At 48.1% G+C, this 18,427-nt stretch overlaps 1 protein-coding gene across 1 annotated transcript in view; it reads right to left on the bottom strand.

The window, feature by feature from the left end:
* Positions 1–11,206, bottom strand: part of NTSR1 (neurotensin receptor 1) — a 49,489-nt gene extending 38,283 nt beyond the window's left edge. Inside the window, exon 1 of the mRNA XM_031590014.2 lies at positions 10,192–11,206. Within this exon, the coding sequence (XP_031445874.2) occupies positions 10,192–10,848 (657 nt within the window). The 5' untranslated portion in view covers positions 10,849–11,206. The remainder of the gene's footprint in view (positions 1–10,191) is intronic.
* Positions 11,207–18,427: the final 7,221 nt, after the last annotated feature.

The raw sequence follows: 18,427 nt of genomic DNA, 5'->3' as shown, positions 1-18,427 counted from the left end.
GCAATAGTTGGCTAAAAGCTGGGCATGGAATCATAGAATCATAGAATTGGTTAAGTTGGAATGGACCTTGAAATGTGATCTAGACCAAATCTCCTACACTGAAAAGGGAGACATACAGCATCCATGCACCCCATGGTGCTCACAGCAGAGCCTCAAACAGCTCCTGCATGACACTCATGGAGAGACTTCTAGGAGGGAAACAGAGAGGCACACCTTCCTGCAGACACCAAGACATGCCTTCACTGCAAGGCATGGGGCTGCAGATCAGCCTCCCAGAGTGCAAAGACAATCCACAGCTGAAAAGGAATTAGTGCCTGGCAAATCTGCAGCTGGCCTTCAGTGCTTTATCCACAGTACCCACAGGTTACGACCTGAAATCATCTCTCCAGATTGATCCGTGTGTCCTTAAAGCAAACTGCCCCCCTGACTGCTTGGGGTTTTCCCACGCATGGCAAAACAGGGCTGTCCCACCTGCCCCACAGTGAAGGCAGCTGCTGTCCCACCCCATAACACTGTGTGACAGCAGCAGCAGACCTCTGCAACACGGGGGGCAGCCCCCGAGAGCCCCCAGAGGAATTTTTTGCCTGGCTAATGCTTAAGGGATGGAATTTAACACAGCAATATAGAAAACCTCTAAAGTGTGCCTGGTAATTTCCCCTTTCTCAACCAGGATTGTTTCGGAGTAAAGAAGGCAGAAGGCAGCTTTTTTCCTGCTGTAACATCCCTGAATGTGAGTGACCTTTCCTGAGAAGACTCCACTGATAAAAGGGGAGGAAGGAAGAAGGGAAGGGAAGAAGGGAAGTGGAAAACTTCCTGCATGGTCTTTTTGTGACACAGCCATCCCCTGAGGATGACATCTTTCCAACCCATTCCGGAGGAGCACAGAGCACACAGGCAGTGACAAGCAGAGACCTTGTTTGCTGGAAGAGACACTGAGACCAGAGCCAACACCCTCAAGAGCCCCTTTGCATTATTCAGCACCGTGGAGCCTGCAGGAGCTTCTCTGCAGAGCTGGAGCACGAGTGTGATCCACAGCAGCAGAAAGCAAAGCAGAACAGATCCCTGTCCTGGCAGCTCTCAGAGGTTTGGCCACATTTCTCCTCTGTGCACAGGAGAATGGGACAAGAATTTGGGAGCAGGAGTAATCTGACTGCAAAGGGGGAGAAGGAGACATAAGGACTCAGACAGAAGAGCAGACAAAAACCTATTAATAAAGTTCCTGAAGAGCCCACAGCGTTACACCTGACAAATTCATCACATGAATACATAAAGGAATAAAACAGCTCCAGATAATTGCAGGGCATGAGAACATGTTCAATGTCATCTTAAGCTTGGCGAAATTAATTTTCCTGACAGCTTGTTTAAAATGGAAACAGTCTGTGCAATTAAAAGAAATACAACCCACGCAGATGGCATGCTGTGGGGTTCACCTTTACCTTTTTGGGGGCAGCTGGGGAAGTGAGGCTGCTGGGATGTCCTGTGGAGGGCTGCAAAACCTAACATTCCCCCACTGCAACTCTGCCCAATGCCCACCTGCTTTTCTGGTGCTGTGCCCTCCAGGTCCCAGCCCTATTTTTCTCCTCCTTTCCTGGATATCAGTGTTTCCCAGAGATCCTTATGCTCTGGGTCCCTTCCTCCAGCTGTCCAGATGAATGCAGGGTGTAAGACACTGATTTTGCAGAATGGCAGCTTTAAGCTCAGGTTCCCTTGTTCAACTCTCCCTAGCACTTGTCTATGAAGCACCAAGAACAAATCAGCACTGTATTAATCGGAGCAACAGAAAAGCCAGGCTGTTAATCTTCATAATGTCCTTCTCAGTGGGGATTTCACTTGAATGTTGTTTGCATTAAATATGATACCAACTGCTGGATATGCAGTTATAAATAAATTAAAGGCCACGGTTAAGTCAAATACTGTCCTACTGCTGAATGCAGACTCCGGTGTGAGCTCTGTTTACGACAAAGAGCACAGATTCAGTGCTGGAGGAAATGGCAGCAGCAAGTTCTGCTCTCAGTGCTCTGCAAAACTCACTCTGGGGACTCTTAACCCCTTCATGGGCAATGCGGAGACAGCAGAGACAGGAGCTGAGGCCCAGAGGAGAATTTGGGTAGCAGTGTGTGGGATTCAGACCTGGGACACAGAGATGCTCCCTGCAGAGTTCTGGGGTCAGGGCAGACATCAGCACAGTGCTGTGCCACGTCCCAGTGCCCTCGTGGCCGCTGCTGCTAATCCATCCCTAAGCCCCTGAGCAGCTTTCAGAGCATGCGAGCTTACTGCTGACCAACCTGCTACAGAAACACCACCCTCAGGCCCTCTGCTTTCCCCATGCTGTGATGGTGGATTTTCCTCATGTGGCCATGAGGCAATGCATGAACCTCCTTTTGCACGGCGGCACTGCTGGGTCCCAACAACACTCCTGCAAAACTCTGCCCCCTTTCAAGGGATCTTCCATTTCTTCAGCCAGCACCGTGGGTTGGTGACTGCAGTCAGGTATCTGCATTGGTGCAAACCCTTCCTCTTGCACTGCTTTATCACACGCTCAGAACTGGAGGATGAGGAAGTGTCACATGTCATAAGACCGTATCTGACAGTGATGAAAGGAACAAAGTGTGGGCTGCGGGGAGGGACATTTCTGTGAGTTTCTCTTTTGAATGAAACGAGTAAATTAAATGTATAAATTGTCCTCTTGAGGATAAAATGCAAGAAGGAATCAATTGAATGATGCAAGCAACGAGCTAAACTTTCCCGGTGGCTGTGTGCATTGCATTTTAATGAGACAGTTTGAAAAAAAAAAAAAAAACATAGAAGAGGAGTGAAAAGCAAATTAATATTAAATTGGTATTGAGCACACTCAGATACCTGTGGGCTTACGAAATCCATTCTCTGGGAGAGCAGGGTGCTACAGCCCTACCACCAACTGAGACCGCATCCATGCGATTCAGCTCTGCAGGCCTGCATTGCTTTTGATTGTGTTGCAATGACTGGGATGTGGCATCGCAACAACTCCATTAATTAGCTGCTTGGAGCCTTGATCAAAACCAGGGCTCTGCTGAGCTCAACGTCGCCCTGCGTCAAAGCGCTGCCGGCTGCTGTGCAGCAGTTCTGTGCTGCAGACGTCTGCTTGGAGAAGATGAGATGGGAGAGCAGCCCCTGATCCTCATGCCTGAAGGTGGAAGGTGAGCAGCAGAAGAGCCCAGCAGGTGAGCATTGCTCAGGGCAGGAGAGGAGCTACTGGCCTGAGGTGGGGAGGGAAGCAACGTGGTCACTGAGTTGCTCCAGGTGGCTGCAATGAAGGCCCACAGAGAGTTCAGAGTCCTCATCTCCTTCCTTTCAAAGCAGCTTCTGCAATACAAGAGCTCCCTAAAGGAGGGACCAATTTCCAGGAGCAAGATAATAGGTTTGCTTCAGAAGCACAAGTTGGCTCTAACAGCAGCGGCCTTAAATTTATTCTTTATTATCTAGAGGGAGTAGTAGTTGGCAGGAAGTACCAGAGGGTATTTGCAAAGAGAAGGGAACACGTTGCTGAAATCAGATTACATCCCCAGCTCTGTCTAGGCTGCCTGTTCCTCTTCTATATATTTAGAAATCTGCTTGGCAAAGAGACAACTTTATAAAGGGAGATTTACAGCACAGGGTGCAGTATCTGAGGAGATGCAAACCTGCAGGCTGGCTGCAAACTGTGGGTGAGGAGCATGGGATGAGGGCGGGCAGGTGGTACTGCTGCCCACAGGGCATTGCCCCAGCCCAGCAGCTGCTCTGACAGCCCTGAATTACTGAAATCCAAAGGGCTTTTCGCTATGTGTGGCTTCACAATATAGAGGTGCTTCCAGGTTCCATTTGTGAGCACTTTGCATAGAAGAGATGCTTTTCTTCTCTCCCGTTCAGATATGGAAGACTTTGTGAAAAGTTATTTTTAACAAGTTTTAACTAGAAAATCTCATCGCCTGCCTTCAGCTGACAGTCATCTCCAGCCCCTGAGAAATTAAAAGTTTCAAAGAAACTTATCTTTCTTTCTCAATCAAGAGTTCAGTTAAAAAAGAACCTTACTCACTGTTCTTTTATTTCCTTGGTAGATGAGCTGCCATGAAGCCGTGCCCAGCAGCACACTGACTGCACTGATGAATGTTGAAGTGGGAAAGCCATAGGAGAGAGGAAGCAAACAGAGCCTGCACACAACTCAGTCATGTCCAACCCTGTCTCACAGCATCCTCTGCCTCTTAGGATGCCTGTTGAATTAGGAGGGACAGGTTTGTGGTGGCCCAGAATGGAGGAGTCCAGTGCACACACAGTGCACCCACAGGGAGTGAGCACAGGATACAAACGTTTCTCACTGCTGCTGCCCTCCCACCCATAGAAAATTCAACAGCTGACACTTTGAGTGCAGAGAAATACTGGGAATGAACTGGTGGCTCAGAAATTTCTGCCTCCCAGACAGGGCTGGTACTCCATCACCACCACCTATTTATTCAAAACCAACCCCTGGCACTCATTTCTTGAATAACTCATCAGCTCAACTGATTTATTGTCAGCTTTTTTTTTTTTTTTTTTAATCCCACACCTATGATGCTTTGAAATTAGATTGAAAAAATGGCACCCACAGGAGGCAAAGCGTGTGGGCTGATGTTATTGAATTTGCCAAATGCATTACTTGGGGAAGGCCAGGTCTCTGTTAAACTCTCTGCTCAGATGTGTCCTTGTAGAGGGAGACAGGGACCAGCAGCCAAGGTCACACCAGGCAGGAGACCACAGGATGCTCATGTGTATATGAAAGTAAAAAAATGTCTGGGGAAGCTCAGAGCTTATAGTCTGCTCTTCTCTGCCTCACCAGTCTGAATGATGAGAGGGATGTGAGAAATGGAGATAAGGGAGTACAGGTGTTGGAAGCACCTCCAGCTTCACATGGTGTGAGTGCTTCATGCTGGAGAAAGACCAGGCAGATTGGGAGTGTAATGACAGAGCTTCACCTGCTTTCTGCAATGAAGGAAGGGATGTTATGACCAGGGCTTGCTGTGTTGGCATCTAACAATGCCTGCTTTAGGGCTCAGACCTCATCAGCTCAGGGTCCCACCATGCTCCCAACCTCTCTGGACACTTTGCTCAGCTGCTGTCCTCTCCTGACAGTGGCACCCACCCCTTTCACAGCTGAGAAATGGGATGGTGACACCACTGGTTCCCAGAGCCCCTGCCTTTGGATACAGCCATCAGGTGTGCTGGGCAGGACACAGGAAGCACAAATGCCATCTGCACATCTCCAGCAGATGCTGCATGGAGATGATAGAAAAAGCCTTTAAGGGGAAGGAGGGGGAAGGAGGGAGAAGACAATTAAATGGCTGCTTTAAATGATCTGGAAGGAGATTAAAGGCAGCTGCATTATTATATATTTTTTTTCCTCTAGGAAGAGGAGCCACTAGAATACCTTCATCTCTTCTCCTTTTACAAAGTGCTGTTAAGAGGAAAATGTAAGAGCTGAATTGATCGGCCACATTTCCTCACTTTTGATTCCCTCCAGCTGACATCTCAAGAAGGGGGTTGGGGAGGGAAAAAAAATATCAAGTGAATTAAAATCAATTGGGGGGAAAAAAAGAGAAGAAATTATGTAAGAACTGGCAGAACACGGCAGACCAAGCGGTTATGTAAAGCAACAAACACAGGAGCTTGCTCAAGTCAGATCCAGCTGTACGATGGACCAGGTGTAAATGGCCTGGGAGTGGGTAGGCTGAGTTTGCTGGATTAAAGTCCCACGGACCTGTGTAGTCTGTGGAAAGAGGCAGACTTTTAGAACCTTGCATCGGACACAGTCTTGCCTCAAAGAAGCTGACCTGTGCTGCTGCTGAGTGGGCTCCTCTGGTGGGCAGAGACACTGTGCCTCTATCTATCCAAAATAGTTTATCAGCCAGGCTCCAGAGGTAGGATTATCACCATGTTAGTGACTGAAAACAGCCCTGCTATTAAAAGCAATAGCAGGAATTTGGCTGTGACTTAAGGAAAAGAGACCAGCCTTGGTTCCTCTAGCCAACATTAGTATAAACGCAGAATTCCTGAACTGAAGCCATCAACTAATCCTGGATATGACACGCAAGCAAATAGGGAGAGAATTCAGCCCTTTGGTTTTATTCATTGCTGTTTTTCATGTGCTATGGAGAGACCTTTGCCAGGTTTATTTGCAGGCATCCTGCCACACGTCCTCACTGCAGAAGGTGTAAGGGAGTGTTTGCAGCACTGTGTGTGGGATGCTGGGCCCCTTGGATAAATGGGGGTTGAATACAAGAACCTGGAAGTGTGCTTAGGGTCAGGGAAGCGTTCAGGCCAGCTGCCTTGTGTGAGGGATCTTGAGCACATGAAAGAGCTCCTCCATCCCCAGCCCCAGTGTCTGCTCCCTCCTTCACATCCCATCAGATCTGAAGCCCTTCAGCACATCACTTCAATGCAAGAGGAAATGAAGCAGAGTACCTACTTGGGCAAATGGTTGTTTCACGTGCAGTGTTATTTACCCTACCATGAGCAGACTTCATAAAACAACAAATAATGGACCTGCAGAGCTTCTGCCACACAAGAGTGGGATGACACACAGCATGGAAAAAGTCCACCCAAACCAGTGAGAGATGCACAGCTCCCAGTGTGCTTTCCAAGAAGATCCCCAAGCAAGTAATTAGGCTGCAGCCCATGGAGCTGCAGTGGTTTATGGAAGCTCAGGGCCTGCTGTGTTTCAATAAATGGGTTCTCACCAGCTGTCCTCACCAGTAAACCACCAGTTGTATCAGACGCCCTACACAGGCCCTATATAAACAGCAAGGGTTGGAAAGGGGTAATGTGAACCACCTTACTGGGACCAAAAGGCTGCAGGTGGCCCAGTCAGAGCCTGGGGAATGTTCTGCATCAAGGCCACCAAGTCTGGGTTGTGCCACACCAAGGCAGTAAAGGAAAACAGTATTTGCACTGCCACCCAAACTGTAAAATTTAGATCTTTTTGGAACAGGATGGACAGTGCGTGCTGGTGGATGTGGGGCAGTCACTGAGTGGTTTCCTGTTTTGAGAGCAAAACCATGAGCAGACAAAAGCATGAGTGCTGACCTGCAGGAGAACAGAGCCCACACGTCGCTCTGCCTCGCAGCTCTTTTATCTGGTGGTGCCACAACGAGCAGCTGTTATAACCTCCTCCAGCTGAAGTGGCATGAAAACATTAATTTACTTGTATGGAAATGGCTTTGAGAGGTGCTTAATTTGTATGGGGAAAAAAAAAAACACCATAAAATTGGCTGCAGCTTGTGTTAGAGGATGTGTGCCAGTTAAAGTGTTAACTAGACCTAAACGATGTACTATAATGGACTTATTCCTGCGACCAGATCCCAAAACGATGCCAACATCCAAACCAGACACCCCTAACAGACAGAAGGAACAGGCAAGCTTGGCACTGGGAAAACATAATAAACCAGCCTGACTTCAGCAGCTGTGAGGCTGCTGATAAACAAAGCTGGGAAGCAATGCTCCTGTAAGAAATTAAATGGCAGAGGTCACACGGAGCTCACGCTGTGATGGCACGAGGAGGGATGCTCAGCACCCCACGGTGCTGATGGGTGACACCCCACAGAACACTCATGTGTTGCTCTGCCTGCTTAGCAGTGTGTGCTGCACTAAGCAATCTGTAATTACTAGGGGAATGCCAGTAATTACTTCTTAGAGTTGTGCAGATTGAGAGGTTCATGTTAAGTAATATGAGCAGAAATCGAGTGTGCGGTGTGTTGTTTGAATGGTTTTCCTCTTTTTGTAAGGAAAACTGGTTGTTCACACAGTGCAGTTCCCTTTGGGAAAGTCCATCAGAATGTAAAGACTCCAAGCAAACAGTGAGGAACTTTGTCAGAAAGAGCCTTCAATGAGAACACCCAATGCTCACCCTGGGGAGGCAGTGGATCCAGCCCAGGGAGGGGCATCCTCCTGGGCTCTGCAGAGTGAGTGCTGGGCTCTGAGTCTATAAATGGTTACATTTGCTCTGTTCAGGGCCTGGCTTGCAATTAGTCACCAAATAAAACCTCTTGGAGAACCGATGGTTTCAAAAAAATAAAAAAGAATTTTTTAAAAATCCCAATTTACTTTAGGCAGTTGGCCAAACAGGAAGAGTGAAATATGTTGAGTGATTTAATACAAGAGATTTGCCAGCTCGAGCAAATGTATCACTGCTCTGATTAATTTGAAAGCAGAAAATGAACGAAAGAGATGTAGAGACCTGCTCTGAAGCAGCCTCAGCCCTCTGCAGAACTCAAGGGCTCCAGATTTCTGAACTGTGGGACCTCAGCACATCACTCTCACACATTACCGTTGCCCTTTCCTTCACAGGTCTTCCATTATTCGTTTTTTTTTTTTAAAACCCCTGCACAGCTTACAACGTGAGAATGCTCGATCACACGCTGTGCAACGGTTTCCCTTAATGCACTTCAAACCTGACTTGCAGCTGCTTTGCTTACTCACTCTGCAGCCCTCCCTGACCCAGGGCCCTGCTTCACGTTGGGTGCTGAGGAATGAGCCCCAAGCCATGAAATTAGCTCCTGTCTTAGCAAATCTACATTTGTAGCCAGGTCCCCAAGAAGGAAACGTATGCTGCTCTCCCGCCTCCCACACAGCTGCCTCCTTCCTTTTACTTTTTAGTACATTCACAAGTGAAATGATGATAAAAAATGTAAGGAAGAAGCCACGGGCAAACTTCATACACAATGCATTAATGTCTGCCTGTCTTTTCATCGGGTAACAGGGTAAGGTAGATCCTGAATAACAGCAAGACTGTAAAATATGTTGAGAATTGTTCAATCTCCGTAGACATGGCTAGGAAATAATCTGCTCTCCTCAACCCTATCGTGTTAACACAAAGCATGGGTTTAATCCTTAAAGGAAGATAAGTGGAAATAATGCATTCCAGCCACATTGTTCTTAAATCAGATGGCTCACGCCTCCTTAGAGAATAGAGAATTTGGGTTAAGCATACTGGGCTGCCTCTAAGAAAAGCTACAAAGCTACAGGGGAAACAGCCTCCATGATCTGAAAGTGAAAGTTAGGTATGGAGACAAAATTTAAGGGGAATTCAGTGCTTCTGTGGGGGCTGGATTTTGGTCACTGGAGCAGTAGTGCAGTGGGAAACTCTGAGAGACATCCCATAACATCTGCAGGCTCTGGGCTATACTGTCTGTATCCTCGCCCACTTTTAGTTCTGTTTCCATTCTTTACCCGCAGGAACATTTTGAAAGCTTTAGTACAGTTTTAAACCCTAATAGACTACAGATTAAACCCACCTGAAATTCATGTTCCAAATAGAAGATTGAGAAGCTATCACTCGTAAGCCTGGCAGCAAAGGAGCTATGGAGATTGGTGTCTTGCTCTTTCTGCCTTTCCTTCCACTTCTCTTACATTTTTCAAGCCTAATGCTCCAGTGAACAAATGCCTCAACCCCTCAGAGTGCTGTGAGTGGTGATGCTGAAATCCTTTCCACTCATGGGAGTGTTAGATTAAGCAGTGCATGGAGACCAGCAAAGCCTTTCTGAAGTCAGGGAGGGGGCCACTAGTTAAACCAGCTGTGGTGTTCCCCAAACAGCCCAAATAGCAGCCGCTCACTGTTCCTGTCGGCTGCCTATGGCTGCCCAAAACTTTCTGAGATCAGTCTGTTACTTCACAGATGAAATGAGCTGCGGGTCATCCCAAGAAGCTGGGAGGGGGAGGAGAGCAGAAAGATGGGTTTATTTGCCCTGATGCTGCTGGTCCGCTACCAGCCGAAGGGGAGGGGATGCAAAGAAAGGCTGAGGATTTCTGTATGCAACTCGCAGGGGTGCGGGACGGAGGGCCCCGCTCCGGGACAGGGCGGGCTGCTTGCGGGCAGCAGGGACAGCTGCTCGGAGGGGGCTGTGCCAACGCGGGGCTGGATTTACCCCGCTGCGGGTTCACCCCGGTGCTCAGCCCGGCGCTGGAGGGGCAGGAGCCGTATGGGGGCACAGCAAACACAGCCGACATCCCCCCGCCTCCCAAACCCCGCCGCCCGCCCGCACCCCGCGCCGTCCCGTCCCGTCGGAGATGCTCCGCTCCCCCGCTTCCCAAAGCCGGCTTCCCAGTCTCGTCTCCCCCACCCACTCCGCCCTTCTCTCGATAAAGTTTGGGCTTTTCCAGCTCAGGGAAAGAGGCGGCCGCCCGGCCACGGCTGCTCGGGGTCCTCACCTGGATGACCGTCTTCAGAGTGGAGGTGTTCACGATGGTGGTGCAGATGATGGAATCCGGATCCTGATCCTTAGCATAAATCTCCCCCATGGTAAAGATCATGGGGATGGCGAGGAGGAAGGAGGCAATCCAGATGCAGCTGATGAACTTCTTGGTGCGGCTGCGGGACATGATGCTCTTGGCTTTGAAGGGGTGGCAGATGGCCATGTAGCGCTCCACGCTGAGGCTGGCGATGTTAAGCGCCGTGGCGTAGGTGCAGGCGTCCCGGAGGAAGTAGTAGCCCTTGCAGACAGCTCCCCCGAAAGCCCAGGGGTGATGGACCCAGATGAAGTTGTAGAGCTCGATGGGCATGCAGAGGAGGAAGATGAGGAGGTCGGAGAAGGCGAGGCTGGCCAGGTGGTAATGCACGGTGCTCTGCAGGTTCTGCAGCGACTTCTTGCGCACCAGCGTGTACGCCGTGATGGAGTTCCCCACGGTGCCGACCAAAAAGAGAGCTAAATAGATAACGGTCACCATGACTTTGGAGTAGATATCGGTGTTGACGTCCAGGTCCTCCTCGTCGGGTCCTTTGGAGAGCAGGTCGGAGCGGTTGGAGGCGTTGGGATGGAGGTGCTGGGAGCCGCCGGGCACGGCCGGGGCCGTGGCGTTGGGATGCATCCCGTGGCCGGGCCGCCCCGCCGGGGCTGCAGCTCGGAGCCGCCGCCCGCCCCGACGTACCGCTGCCCCCAGCGAGGAAACTTGGCTCGTTTTAATGCGGCGGGGAGGAGGCGCTTGCAGCTGCCGGGCTGCTGTGCGTGTGTGAGTGTGTGACACACAGACACACACACACACACACCGGAGCAGCCTCGCCGAGCTGTGTGCAGCCCGCAGCTTTGGAATCTCCTCCCTGCAGCTTCCCGGAGCCCAGATGTGCAAGGCAGGCTCTTCCCTGCACGCACACAAACACAAACACACACACGCACACGCACACGCACACCGCAGCCCGCCTCGCACAGCCGTGCCGGCACACGCCGCACCGCCGCCCCCCGAGCTGCCTTCCCCCGGCCCCGGGGAGGCCCCTCCTCTCGGCTCCCCCTGCCTGAGCCCCGCCGCCAAACGGCTTCGGCAGCCCCAGCCCGGTGCCCAAACTGGAGCCGATGGGGAGGAGCGGCTGGGCTGGGGAGAGGAGGATGCAGAACCCCGGGGACTGCGTCCCCCTCCTCCCGTTGGAACCCCCCTTCTCCATCCCATGCAAAGTCAGGCACAGAGGCAAGGCTGTAAGGTGAGGGCTGGCATGGGACTGGGAATGTGCCCTAGTCCTATTACCCCTTCAGCTCGATTCCCCCCCCCCCAAGTCATGAGAGACACCAGCAGTGCACCCTTGGACATTCCCGTGCCCTGTGAGCATCCAAATAACCACAAACTCTGCTGCTTCTAAGAGGAATGCATTTAAAATGCATTTAAAACACATAAAAATATCTACCTCTGCCCGGAGGCTTCTCAGCCCTACAGCTCAGCAGCATCAGCAGCGAGCTGCTTTGCTTTGATCCCCATATGTCACTTTTCCTTTAGCTCCACATCCTCCAAATCGGAGATTTGTCCTCTCTGAGCTGCTCTGTTGCAGGGGGTGTGAAGATGCCATGGTGATGCTGAGGGTGATAAAGGAATCCCCCACAGCAAAGGGCTCCCCAGGATAGGGGTTACTGAGGGTTACATTCTCAGGCTTGGGGTGCTGAGCTGGATGCTGCCTTGTAAAACCTCAGTGAGCTGTTTACTCAATTGTCTTGATGATAAATCTCTTTACTATTGCACAGAGATCTAGGAAATCCCATCCAGGGATTTCCCATCCACTGATTTGGCTAAGGCAACCATAAGTTGTCTGAATTTATTTGCTGACAGATGTGTTTCCAAACACCGGTGGACTCTGAGTGCACTGATGCCTTGCAGACCGCTTATCTATTTGATGCAAGAAGATATCTAATCCTGTGGTCAGTCAAATAATCTCTGCATGCATTCAGCCAGCCACCAACGACCAACATTTCCCCAAATTTCTCTTATATCCAGCTGACAGAATCACCACAGAAAGCTGACCAAAATCAGATTTATTTAGTTTTTTGTAGTCATATAAACACGGAGAGAAATGTTTTCTAGCATTCATCCCACACTGGTTTAAAGAATGACTAATAATCTCTTAGCACCAATGTTCCTTTTGTCTACAAGTTTTTGTTATGAGGTCTCTGTCAGCATAGAGAGGTTTATCAGGGCTGGGGCCCCCAGCTGCTCTCACCCCTTGTTCCATGTCCTTGTGCTGCTGTCTGAAATGCAGCTGTAGTGAGGGTGTGCTCTTTTCCCAGGTTCCCAGTGTTCCTATTCCTTAACAGTAACTTATGGTCCTGTGATCCAAGCTCAAAGCCCTGCTCCTGCACTAAAGCACTTCTCCCTGAGGCAATGTAAGAGTTCCTTTGGGATCCTTGTCCATAACAAAGAGTTATTGTCCCTTCCTGGCCGTGTAACTTCATTTTGGCCTTGTGGAAAGTAATTGCTATCCCCATAAACTAGATACCCATCTGCTGGTCTAATTTTACAGTGTGTATGTGCACGTTTATATCAATAGCTGTCTGTAGAAATGCTCTGTTTTGGATTCTGTTGCCCCGTGTTTCTGCACGCAGGCAATGCAGGCACGGCTGCTGACAAGGAAGATATTACATCTCCTCTCTCTGTCCCAGCAGCCGTTCCCAAGTGCTCCAGGTACCACCTCCTCCACTTTCCCTCCGTGCCAAGTGCTGGCAGAGGATACCCAGAGATACAGCTAAAAGAGAATTCTAATTACACTCTGAAATATCAGCTACCAGGAATCAATGTAGCTGTTGATTTACAATCAGCACTTCATCAGGCTGGTGCAGTTTGTGTCAACTGCCAAATCTCTGCTTTCATAAAAGCCCATTGGAAGGGTACCTCTTTTTCAGCTCTTCCTAGCAGATGAGGCTAAATAGCAAGGATGTAAACTCATTGTTCTTCTGTCAACCCAGCTAGCTAGCTTGCACCTCTTGTAGAGTCATAAGAGAGCATGAGTGCATGACTAGATGTGAAATCACAACATGGCTCTCCAGTGTACACTGGTGCTGGTAAATTTACCACCAATTTATCCTAGCTGAACCTGAGTGTGCTGCCTTCCCAGAGTCTGCCTGCTGACATGCAGCCTTGCCATTCCCCATGCAGAAGCACGGGTCACCTCGTAAAGAAGAAAATAAAAGAAAGCCTTAGCGTATCACCAGCTGGAAAAGGGTCAGCTTCTCTCATCTTTATAGGAAGGTCTTGTTCTGCCTTCTGCCCTCACATCACTTTTACAGAGCTGGATACCTACCTGTGGTGCAGAGCTGAGCCCTGAAAACCCTTCCCTTGGAATGGGCAGAGCTGTAGTGCCAAGCAGACACCAGCCCACAGAGAACATCTCCCAACGCACCATTAATGTCCCCATTACTTGTGCATGACCTGAAGGATACGTGCAGTCCCCTTCCTTGTGTGAGGTATTGAAATGAATGCCAAACCATCTCTTCTTGCCTTCACCTCTGCTCCCTGCAGGGATGTAATCCATATTCTCCTTCAAGCAAAAGCAGAGCCGGAGGTGCACCCTTCTCTCCCTGTGCACTAAAGCTTCCAGCCTAAATCCCTGCTGTTTGTTTCTGAACTAGCCGACCTTTTAGCTAAGCTGGGCTCGTTTTAATATATTTTGTATGTGTGTGTCTGTGGCTTAGAACAGAAAAGAATCATGGAAACCAACAGGCTCCTGATCTCAAATGTTACAGCAAGGCATTTACTTAAAATCTTGCAGGAAAATATCACCTAAAGACCTTGCCTATTAAAACTTCCTGGACTGTGAGCTGAGGGTCCCACAGTGACCAGGATACAAGGCCCCCAGATTGCCTCACTCTCTTTCATGTTGACCCAAGTGTTTTTCTTCTTTGCTTTTCCCGTTGCAGCTGGGACCACTAGGAATTTTTCACTTTAACCCTATTGCAGCCTGATTTCTCCAGGTGGGATTTATCTGAAGGACACGGAAGGCAGCAAAGAGAAAGCTCTGCAAGGAGCAGATGCTAAAAGACCGTGTCAGCCTTTTCCTTTTGCTGAAGTCACAGCTCCTCACTCTATGTATCTGTTAGAGCAGATTCCTGGTTCGAACCTATAGAGTCAGATCCCATTGAAATCACTGGGACAGGTGTTCACTTCTTCAAACATCCCTAAAAGTCAGGGGTGTCTAAGGTGGGTTGGTAAGGTGCAATCTTGGGAAGTACAAGGAAGATTTGTTCAAGAAAGAGAGGAAGAAAGGAGTGATAGAAAAGTGGGCATATATCAGCTTTTTTGACTATAATATTGACTGCATCATTACTTACAGGCACTGCATTACTCAACGTATTGCAAAATAAAGTATTGCTAGTTGGGATATGCAATAAAGGATTCCCAACTGCTGCACTTTATTTACTGTATTTGGCTGAAGTGATTTCAGGAGAGTATTTTAAATCAAAACTGTTGATACAGGGTTATTTATTGCCTCTGATTTTCACAGCAGAGGAAACTGCTGAGACTCCTCAGTGTGAGCACATTGGTGTGTGCATTGGCAAAGCAGAGGGACCATACCCAGCACAGAGCAATGATCACATACCCCAGTGTTTTGTCCCTGGACAGATTTAAAAGAAAATAGGAAAGTGGAAAACAGAGTACACTGGGATATGTACGATGATGCTGGTTAGAGAATTTCCCTGAAGAAGGATCAATCTCTGGGAATGGACAGCTGGGAAATGAGGTGTCCAGATTCTTCGTACAAGTCTTATCTTCTGTGTGCTGGGTGTTCAGATTCATCCCTTTACTTTAGCAAAATTCCTTTAAAGTTGGCAGATTTTTTGGCCGATAGGCATTGCAATATTTATCTCAGATGGAGCCAGATGTGTTAACTGGACACACACAGAAGATACCAGCTGCTTCAGTTCAGAGATAAAAGCAGATTTTGGATCCCCTGAGTTGTGACTGCAACAAGCCCAAATCAGATTCCTTGTGCCAACAAACACACTTTGTTTTCATATACAATATAAATGTCCAACACATGATGAATTGTGCTCGTGCATTGCCCTGCAGTTTCCCTTTGAAAATCCTGTTTTACCCAGGAAGAAATACAATGAAATGAGACAGAGGAATCTAAGGGAAGAGTTTGCAATTGCTGCAGCCTCTGAGGCTTCAGCCTGGCTCTGGGTTGGGCTAGGGTTGTGGTTAGAGTTAGGGTTAGGTCTAGGATAGGTGACAGCAGTGCAGGCAGGTAGCCCTGTGCCTCACAGGGATGCCATCTGCCTTCCCTGCCCTTCCTCAGTGGTGTGTTGTGAGGGGCTGTCCCCAGAGCCATTCCCATTTTCCTGGGACACCCTGCAATGGCTTTGAGTCACTCTGTGCCACTTCAGCAGACATGAAAATTTGGCAGTTTTTTGCCTTCCAAAGCACGCTATGACCTGCTGTGGATCTGTTTTGTTTGTACTGTGCAATCTGCTATTTTTCCCTCTAAAAGCCCACATCCTCCCATTTCTTTTTTGGCAGAGCGGTGGAGCCAGCACTAGCATCCCTCTCACTGCACAAGAAGAGGATGCAGAGAGGATGTGATGTGCAGAGGAAGTCTGCACCCACCACAAATGGTGAAATAGTCCCTCCTGGCTGTTACCAGGAATGAGAGGCTGCAGAGGGCATTGCTCCCTGAGCTCCATCCCTGCCATTACAGGCAATGCAGTACCTGGGTGCAGAAGAGTCCCATTTCTGACCTGCTGCTCCGCCTGTAACACAGATGCAGGTGCAGGACCTGCTGCTCTGCTGGTGAGTGTGAGCCTGAAGGGAAGGGTTTATTCCCATACCTGCGGGCCAGCAGACTGTTGGGAACAAATCTCTGCAGACTTCCTGGGGGGATTCACCCCAAACTGTAACACAGAGCAGCCCTGTGACTGCTCTAAACTAAACTGAAGGAGAACAGCCAGAGAAGGCAGGCAGGAAGCTGAAAAAAGAAAAAACAGCAAACAAATGGCCAGGAAGGCTAATCAGCTCAGCCTGAGTTAGACAGGGAGCTCATTCAGTGCCTTTCAATGTGATACTGGGACTAAACTGGGGCTGCATTCACTGCCTGAGAGTTTTTGAAAATCTGATCACAGCTGTGCAGGGAACTGCAGGTACAAGAGAAGTTTGGAAAAAAAGACAACAACTTACATGAAATAAACCTTTGGTTGATTTGGTGAGATGCTTACAGAGCACAGGAGCCCTCTGGACTATGGCTATTTTTTTTTTTTAAACCTTCTCATAAATCACAAACAAACTGTTCTGACTCCAAGGGCAAACATTTTCAAATTGTTTTTGCACCATACAAAAAACAACATCTGCTCTTGCAGTACGTTCTCCTTTTTGTATCTTGAGGGTTCCCTCTTCTGTTGTTTGCTCTGCCTACACTACCAATATCTTGTCAAATCCTAATACAAAGACAAACAGATGATTCTATGGTATCTTTCCTAGAATTGTTCTAATGCTGTTGGAGCTGGGAGGTGAAGGAAGGTTTCTCACCTGACAGACCCGAGAAACACTGCAAAGAAAATGCAGTGCAAGGTTTTTCTCAGGTTCTTCTTGAATAACTTTTAAAGAAGAAAATTTGCCTGTCATGTCGAAATAAGGACCCCTTTGGTGCAAAGAACATTTAAAATAACAGCTTGTTTCTAGCTCAGATTTCACAGCATCTAAAGATGCTGAAACCAAAATCAGTTCTCTTTCAGTGCAGTACAAGACTCTCTGGCAGTGCTCAAAATAGCAAAAGCTGCACACCCAGCTTTGAATCCAGGGCTGAGTGCTGGAGGAAAAAGTCTAGAAAATGATTTGGGTGGAAGGGTGCATTCATACAAGAAATTGCTGAACGTCAGCAGAGCCAAACTAATGACAGGGGATGAGAAATAGGTTAGAAAAATTAGATGGAGTCCTTCTCATTCAGTAATGACCATTTCATGAAAGAAAGTCATATTTCACTACGTGGTAAACATAGAAGTAATAATGAAGATAACTGCCACTAAAGTAGCTGTGAGATGAACTGGCAGACAGTGGAACAGAGTTCAATTAACAGAAAGATTTCTTGAAATGGTTTGATTCTTCAGAATTTGCTCTGATTCTTCAGCTAATCCTTCAACAAATTTTGCAGCCACCAGTCAGCCCAGCACAGATGTTGTATAGGGCAATGATGTGGAGAAGCAATCACAGCCTTTGCTTTTCCTGGAGCTCCATGGACAAGAGGAACGGTTTAACCTCAGAGTATGGATAAGTGCTCCTCTACCAGCCAGGAACAAAGAGAAACAGAATCTGCACAAATCAAGAATTAAAAACCAAAAGCCACTCTGAACTCAGTGAGGCAGGATCTGTCCCCAGTTTTGCTTGCATGTGTTTTAGAATCCAGAAAAACACATTTTGCTTCTATCCATACCATGATGGAGATCTTCACTTTCCAGGATCACCTCCAAGGAGCTTAGAAATACATCAGTGCCCTCAGGTTATCTGCTGTCTTTGATATGAATGCAAACACTTTTTATGATGAGCCTGATATAGCAGATAGAATAAGAAATGGGTCGATTGGAGAACATGCTTGATAAAGGGCAGACATGAGAAATAAAATACACATCCTATTGCAATATATTGGAGGTACTGGAATAAAAGGGCATTTGTAGATATTGAGTTAACTGCATGACATGTCTCTGATCTCCAAGTAGTGTAGAAAGAAAGATTTCCAAAGCATTCTCACTGGAAGGTTTAAAAGGGATTATGTCTGCATATTTAACAAAAACTGGTTTGGACCAGATATTTTTATGGTAGATAAAGGCAGCAAATGTGTGAATCCCACCCTCACTAACCCAATTGCAGCAGTTCTGTCACAGAACTTCTCCTGCTGCCCATGATGAGAATGAATAGAGGATATTCAGCACATAACTCTGCTTTAGCCTCTGCAATGGCAGCTTGCAGCTTTATCTTGTCTTTCCCGACCGCAAGGATTGCTTAAAGAAAAGAGCTAAAGACAAGGAATCCAAGCAGTCACTTTTTGCTTCAGGGATGAATCCTTTTCCTGCTCTGTGGCTTCTGAATTTAATAACGGAGGATTTGGGAGAAAGTGATGCTCCTAATGGGGAAGAAGTGCAATGATCTTTTGCTCACTTGCTGAAGAGCTGAGTTTCTTCTGGTGCTAAAAGTCTATTAGAGAAATTGA

The sequence above is a fragment of the Phasianus colchicus genome, chromosome 17, assembly GCF_987193195.1.
Source record: "Phasianus colchicus chromosome 17, bPhaCol1.hap1.1, whole genome shotgun sequence".
Classification (NCBI taxonomy): Eukaryota; Metazoa; Chordata; class Aves; order Galliformes; family Phasianidae; genus Phasianus; species Phasianus colchicus.
This window is presented reverse-complemented; position numbering and strand designations above follow the sequence as displayed.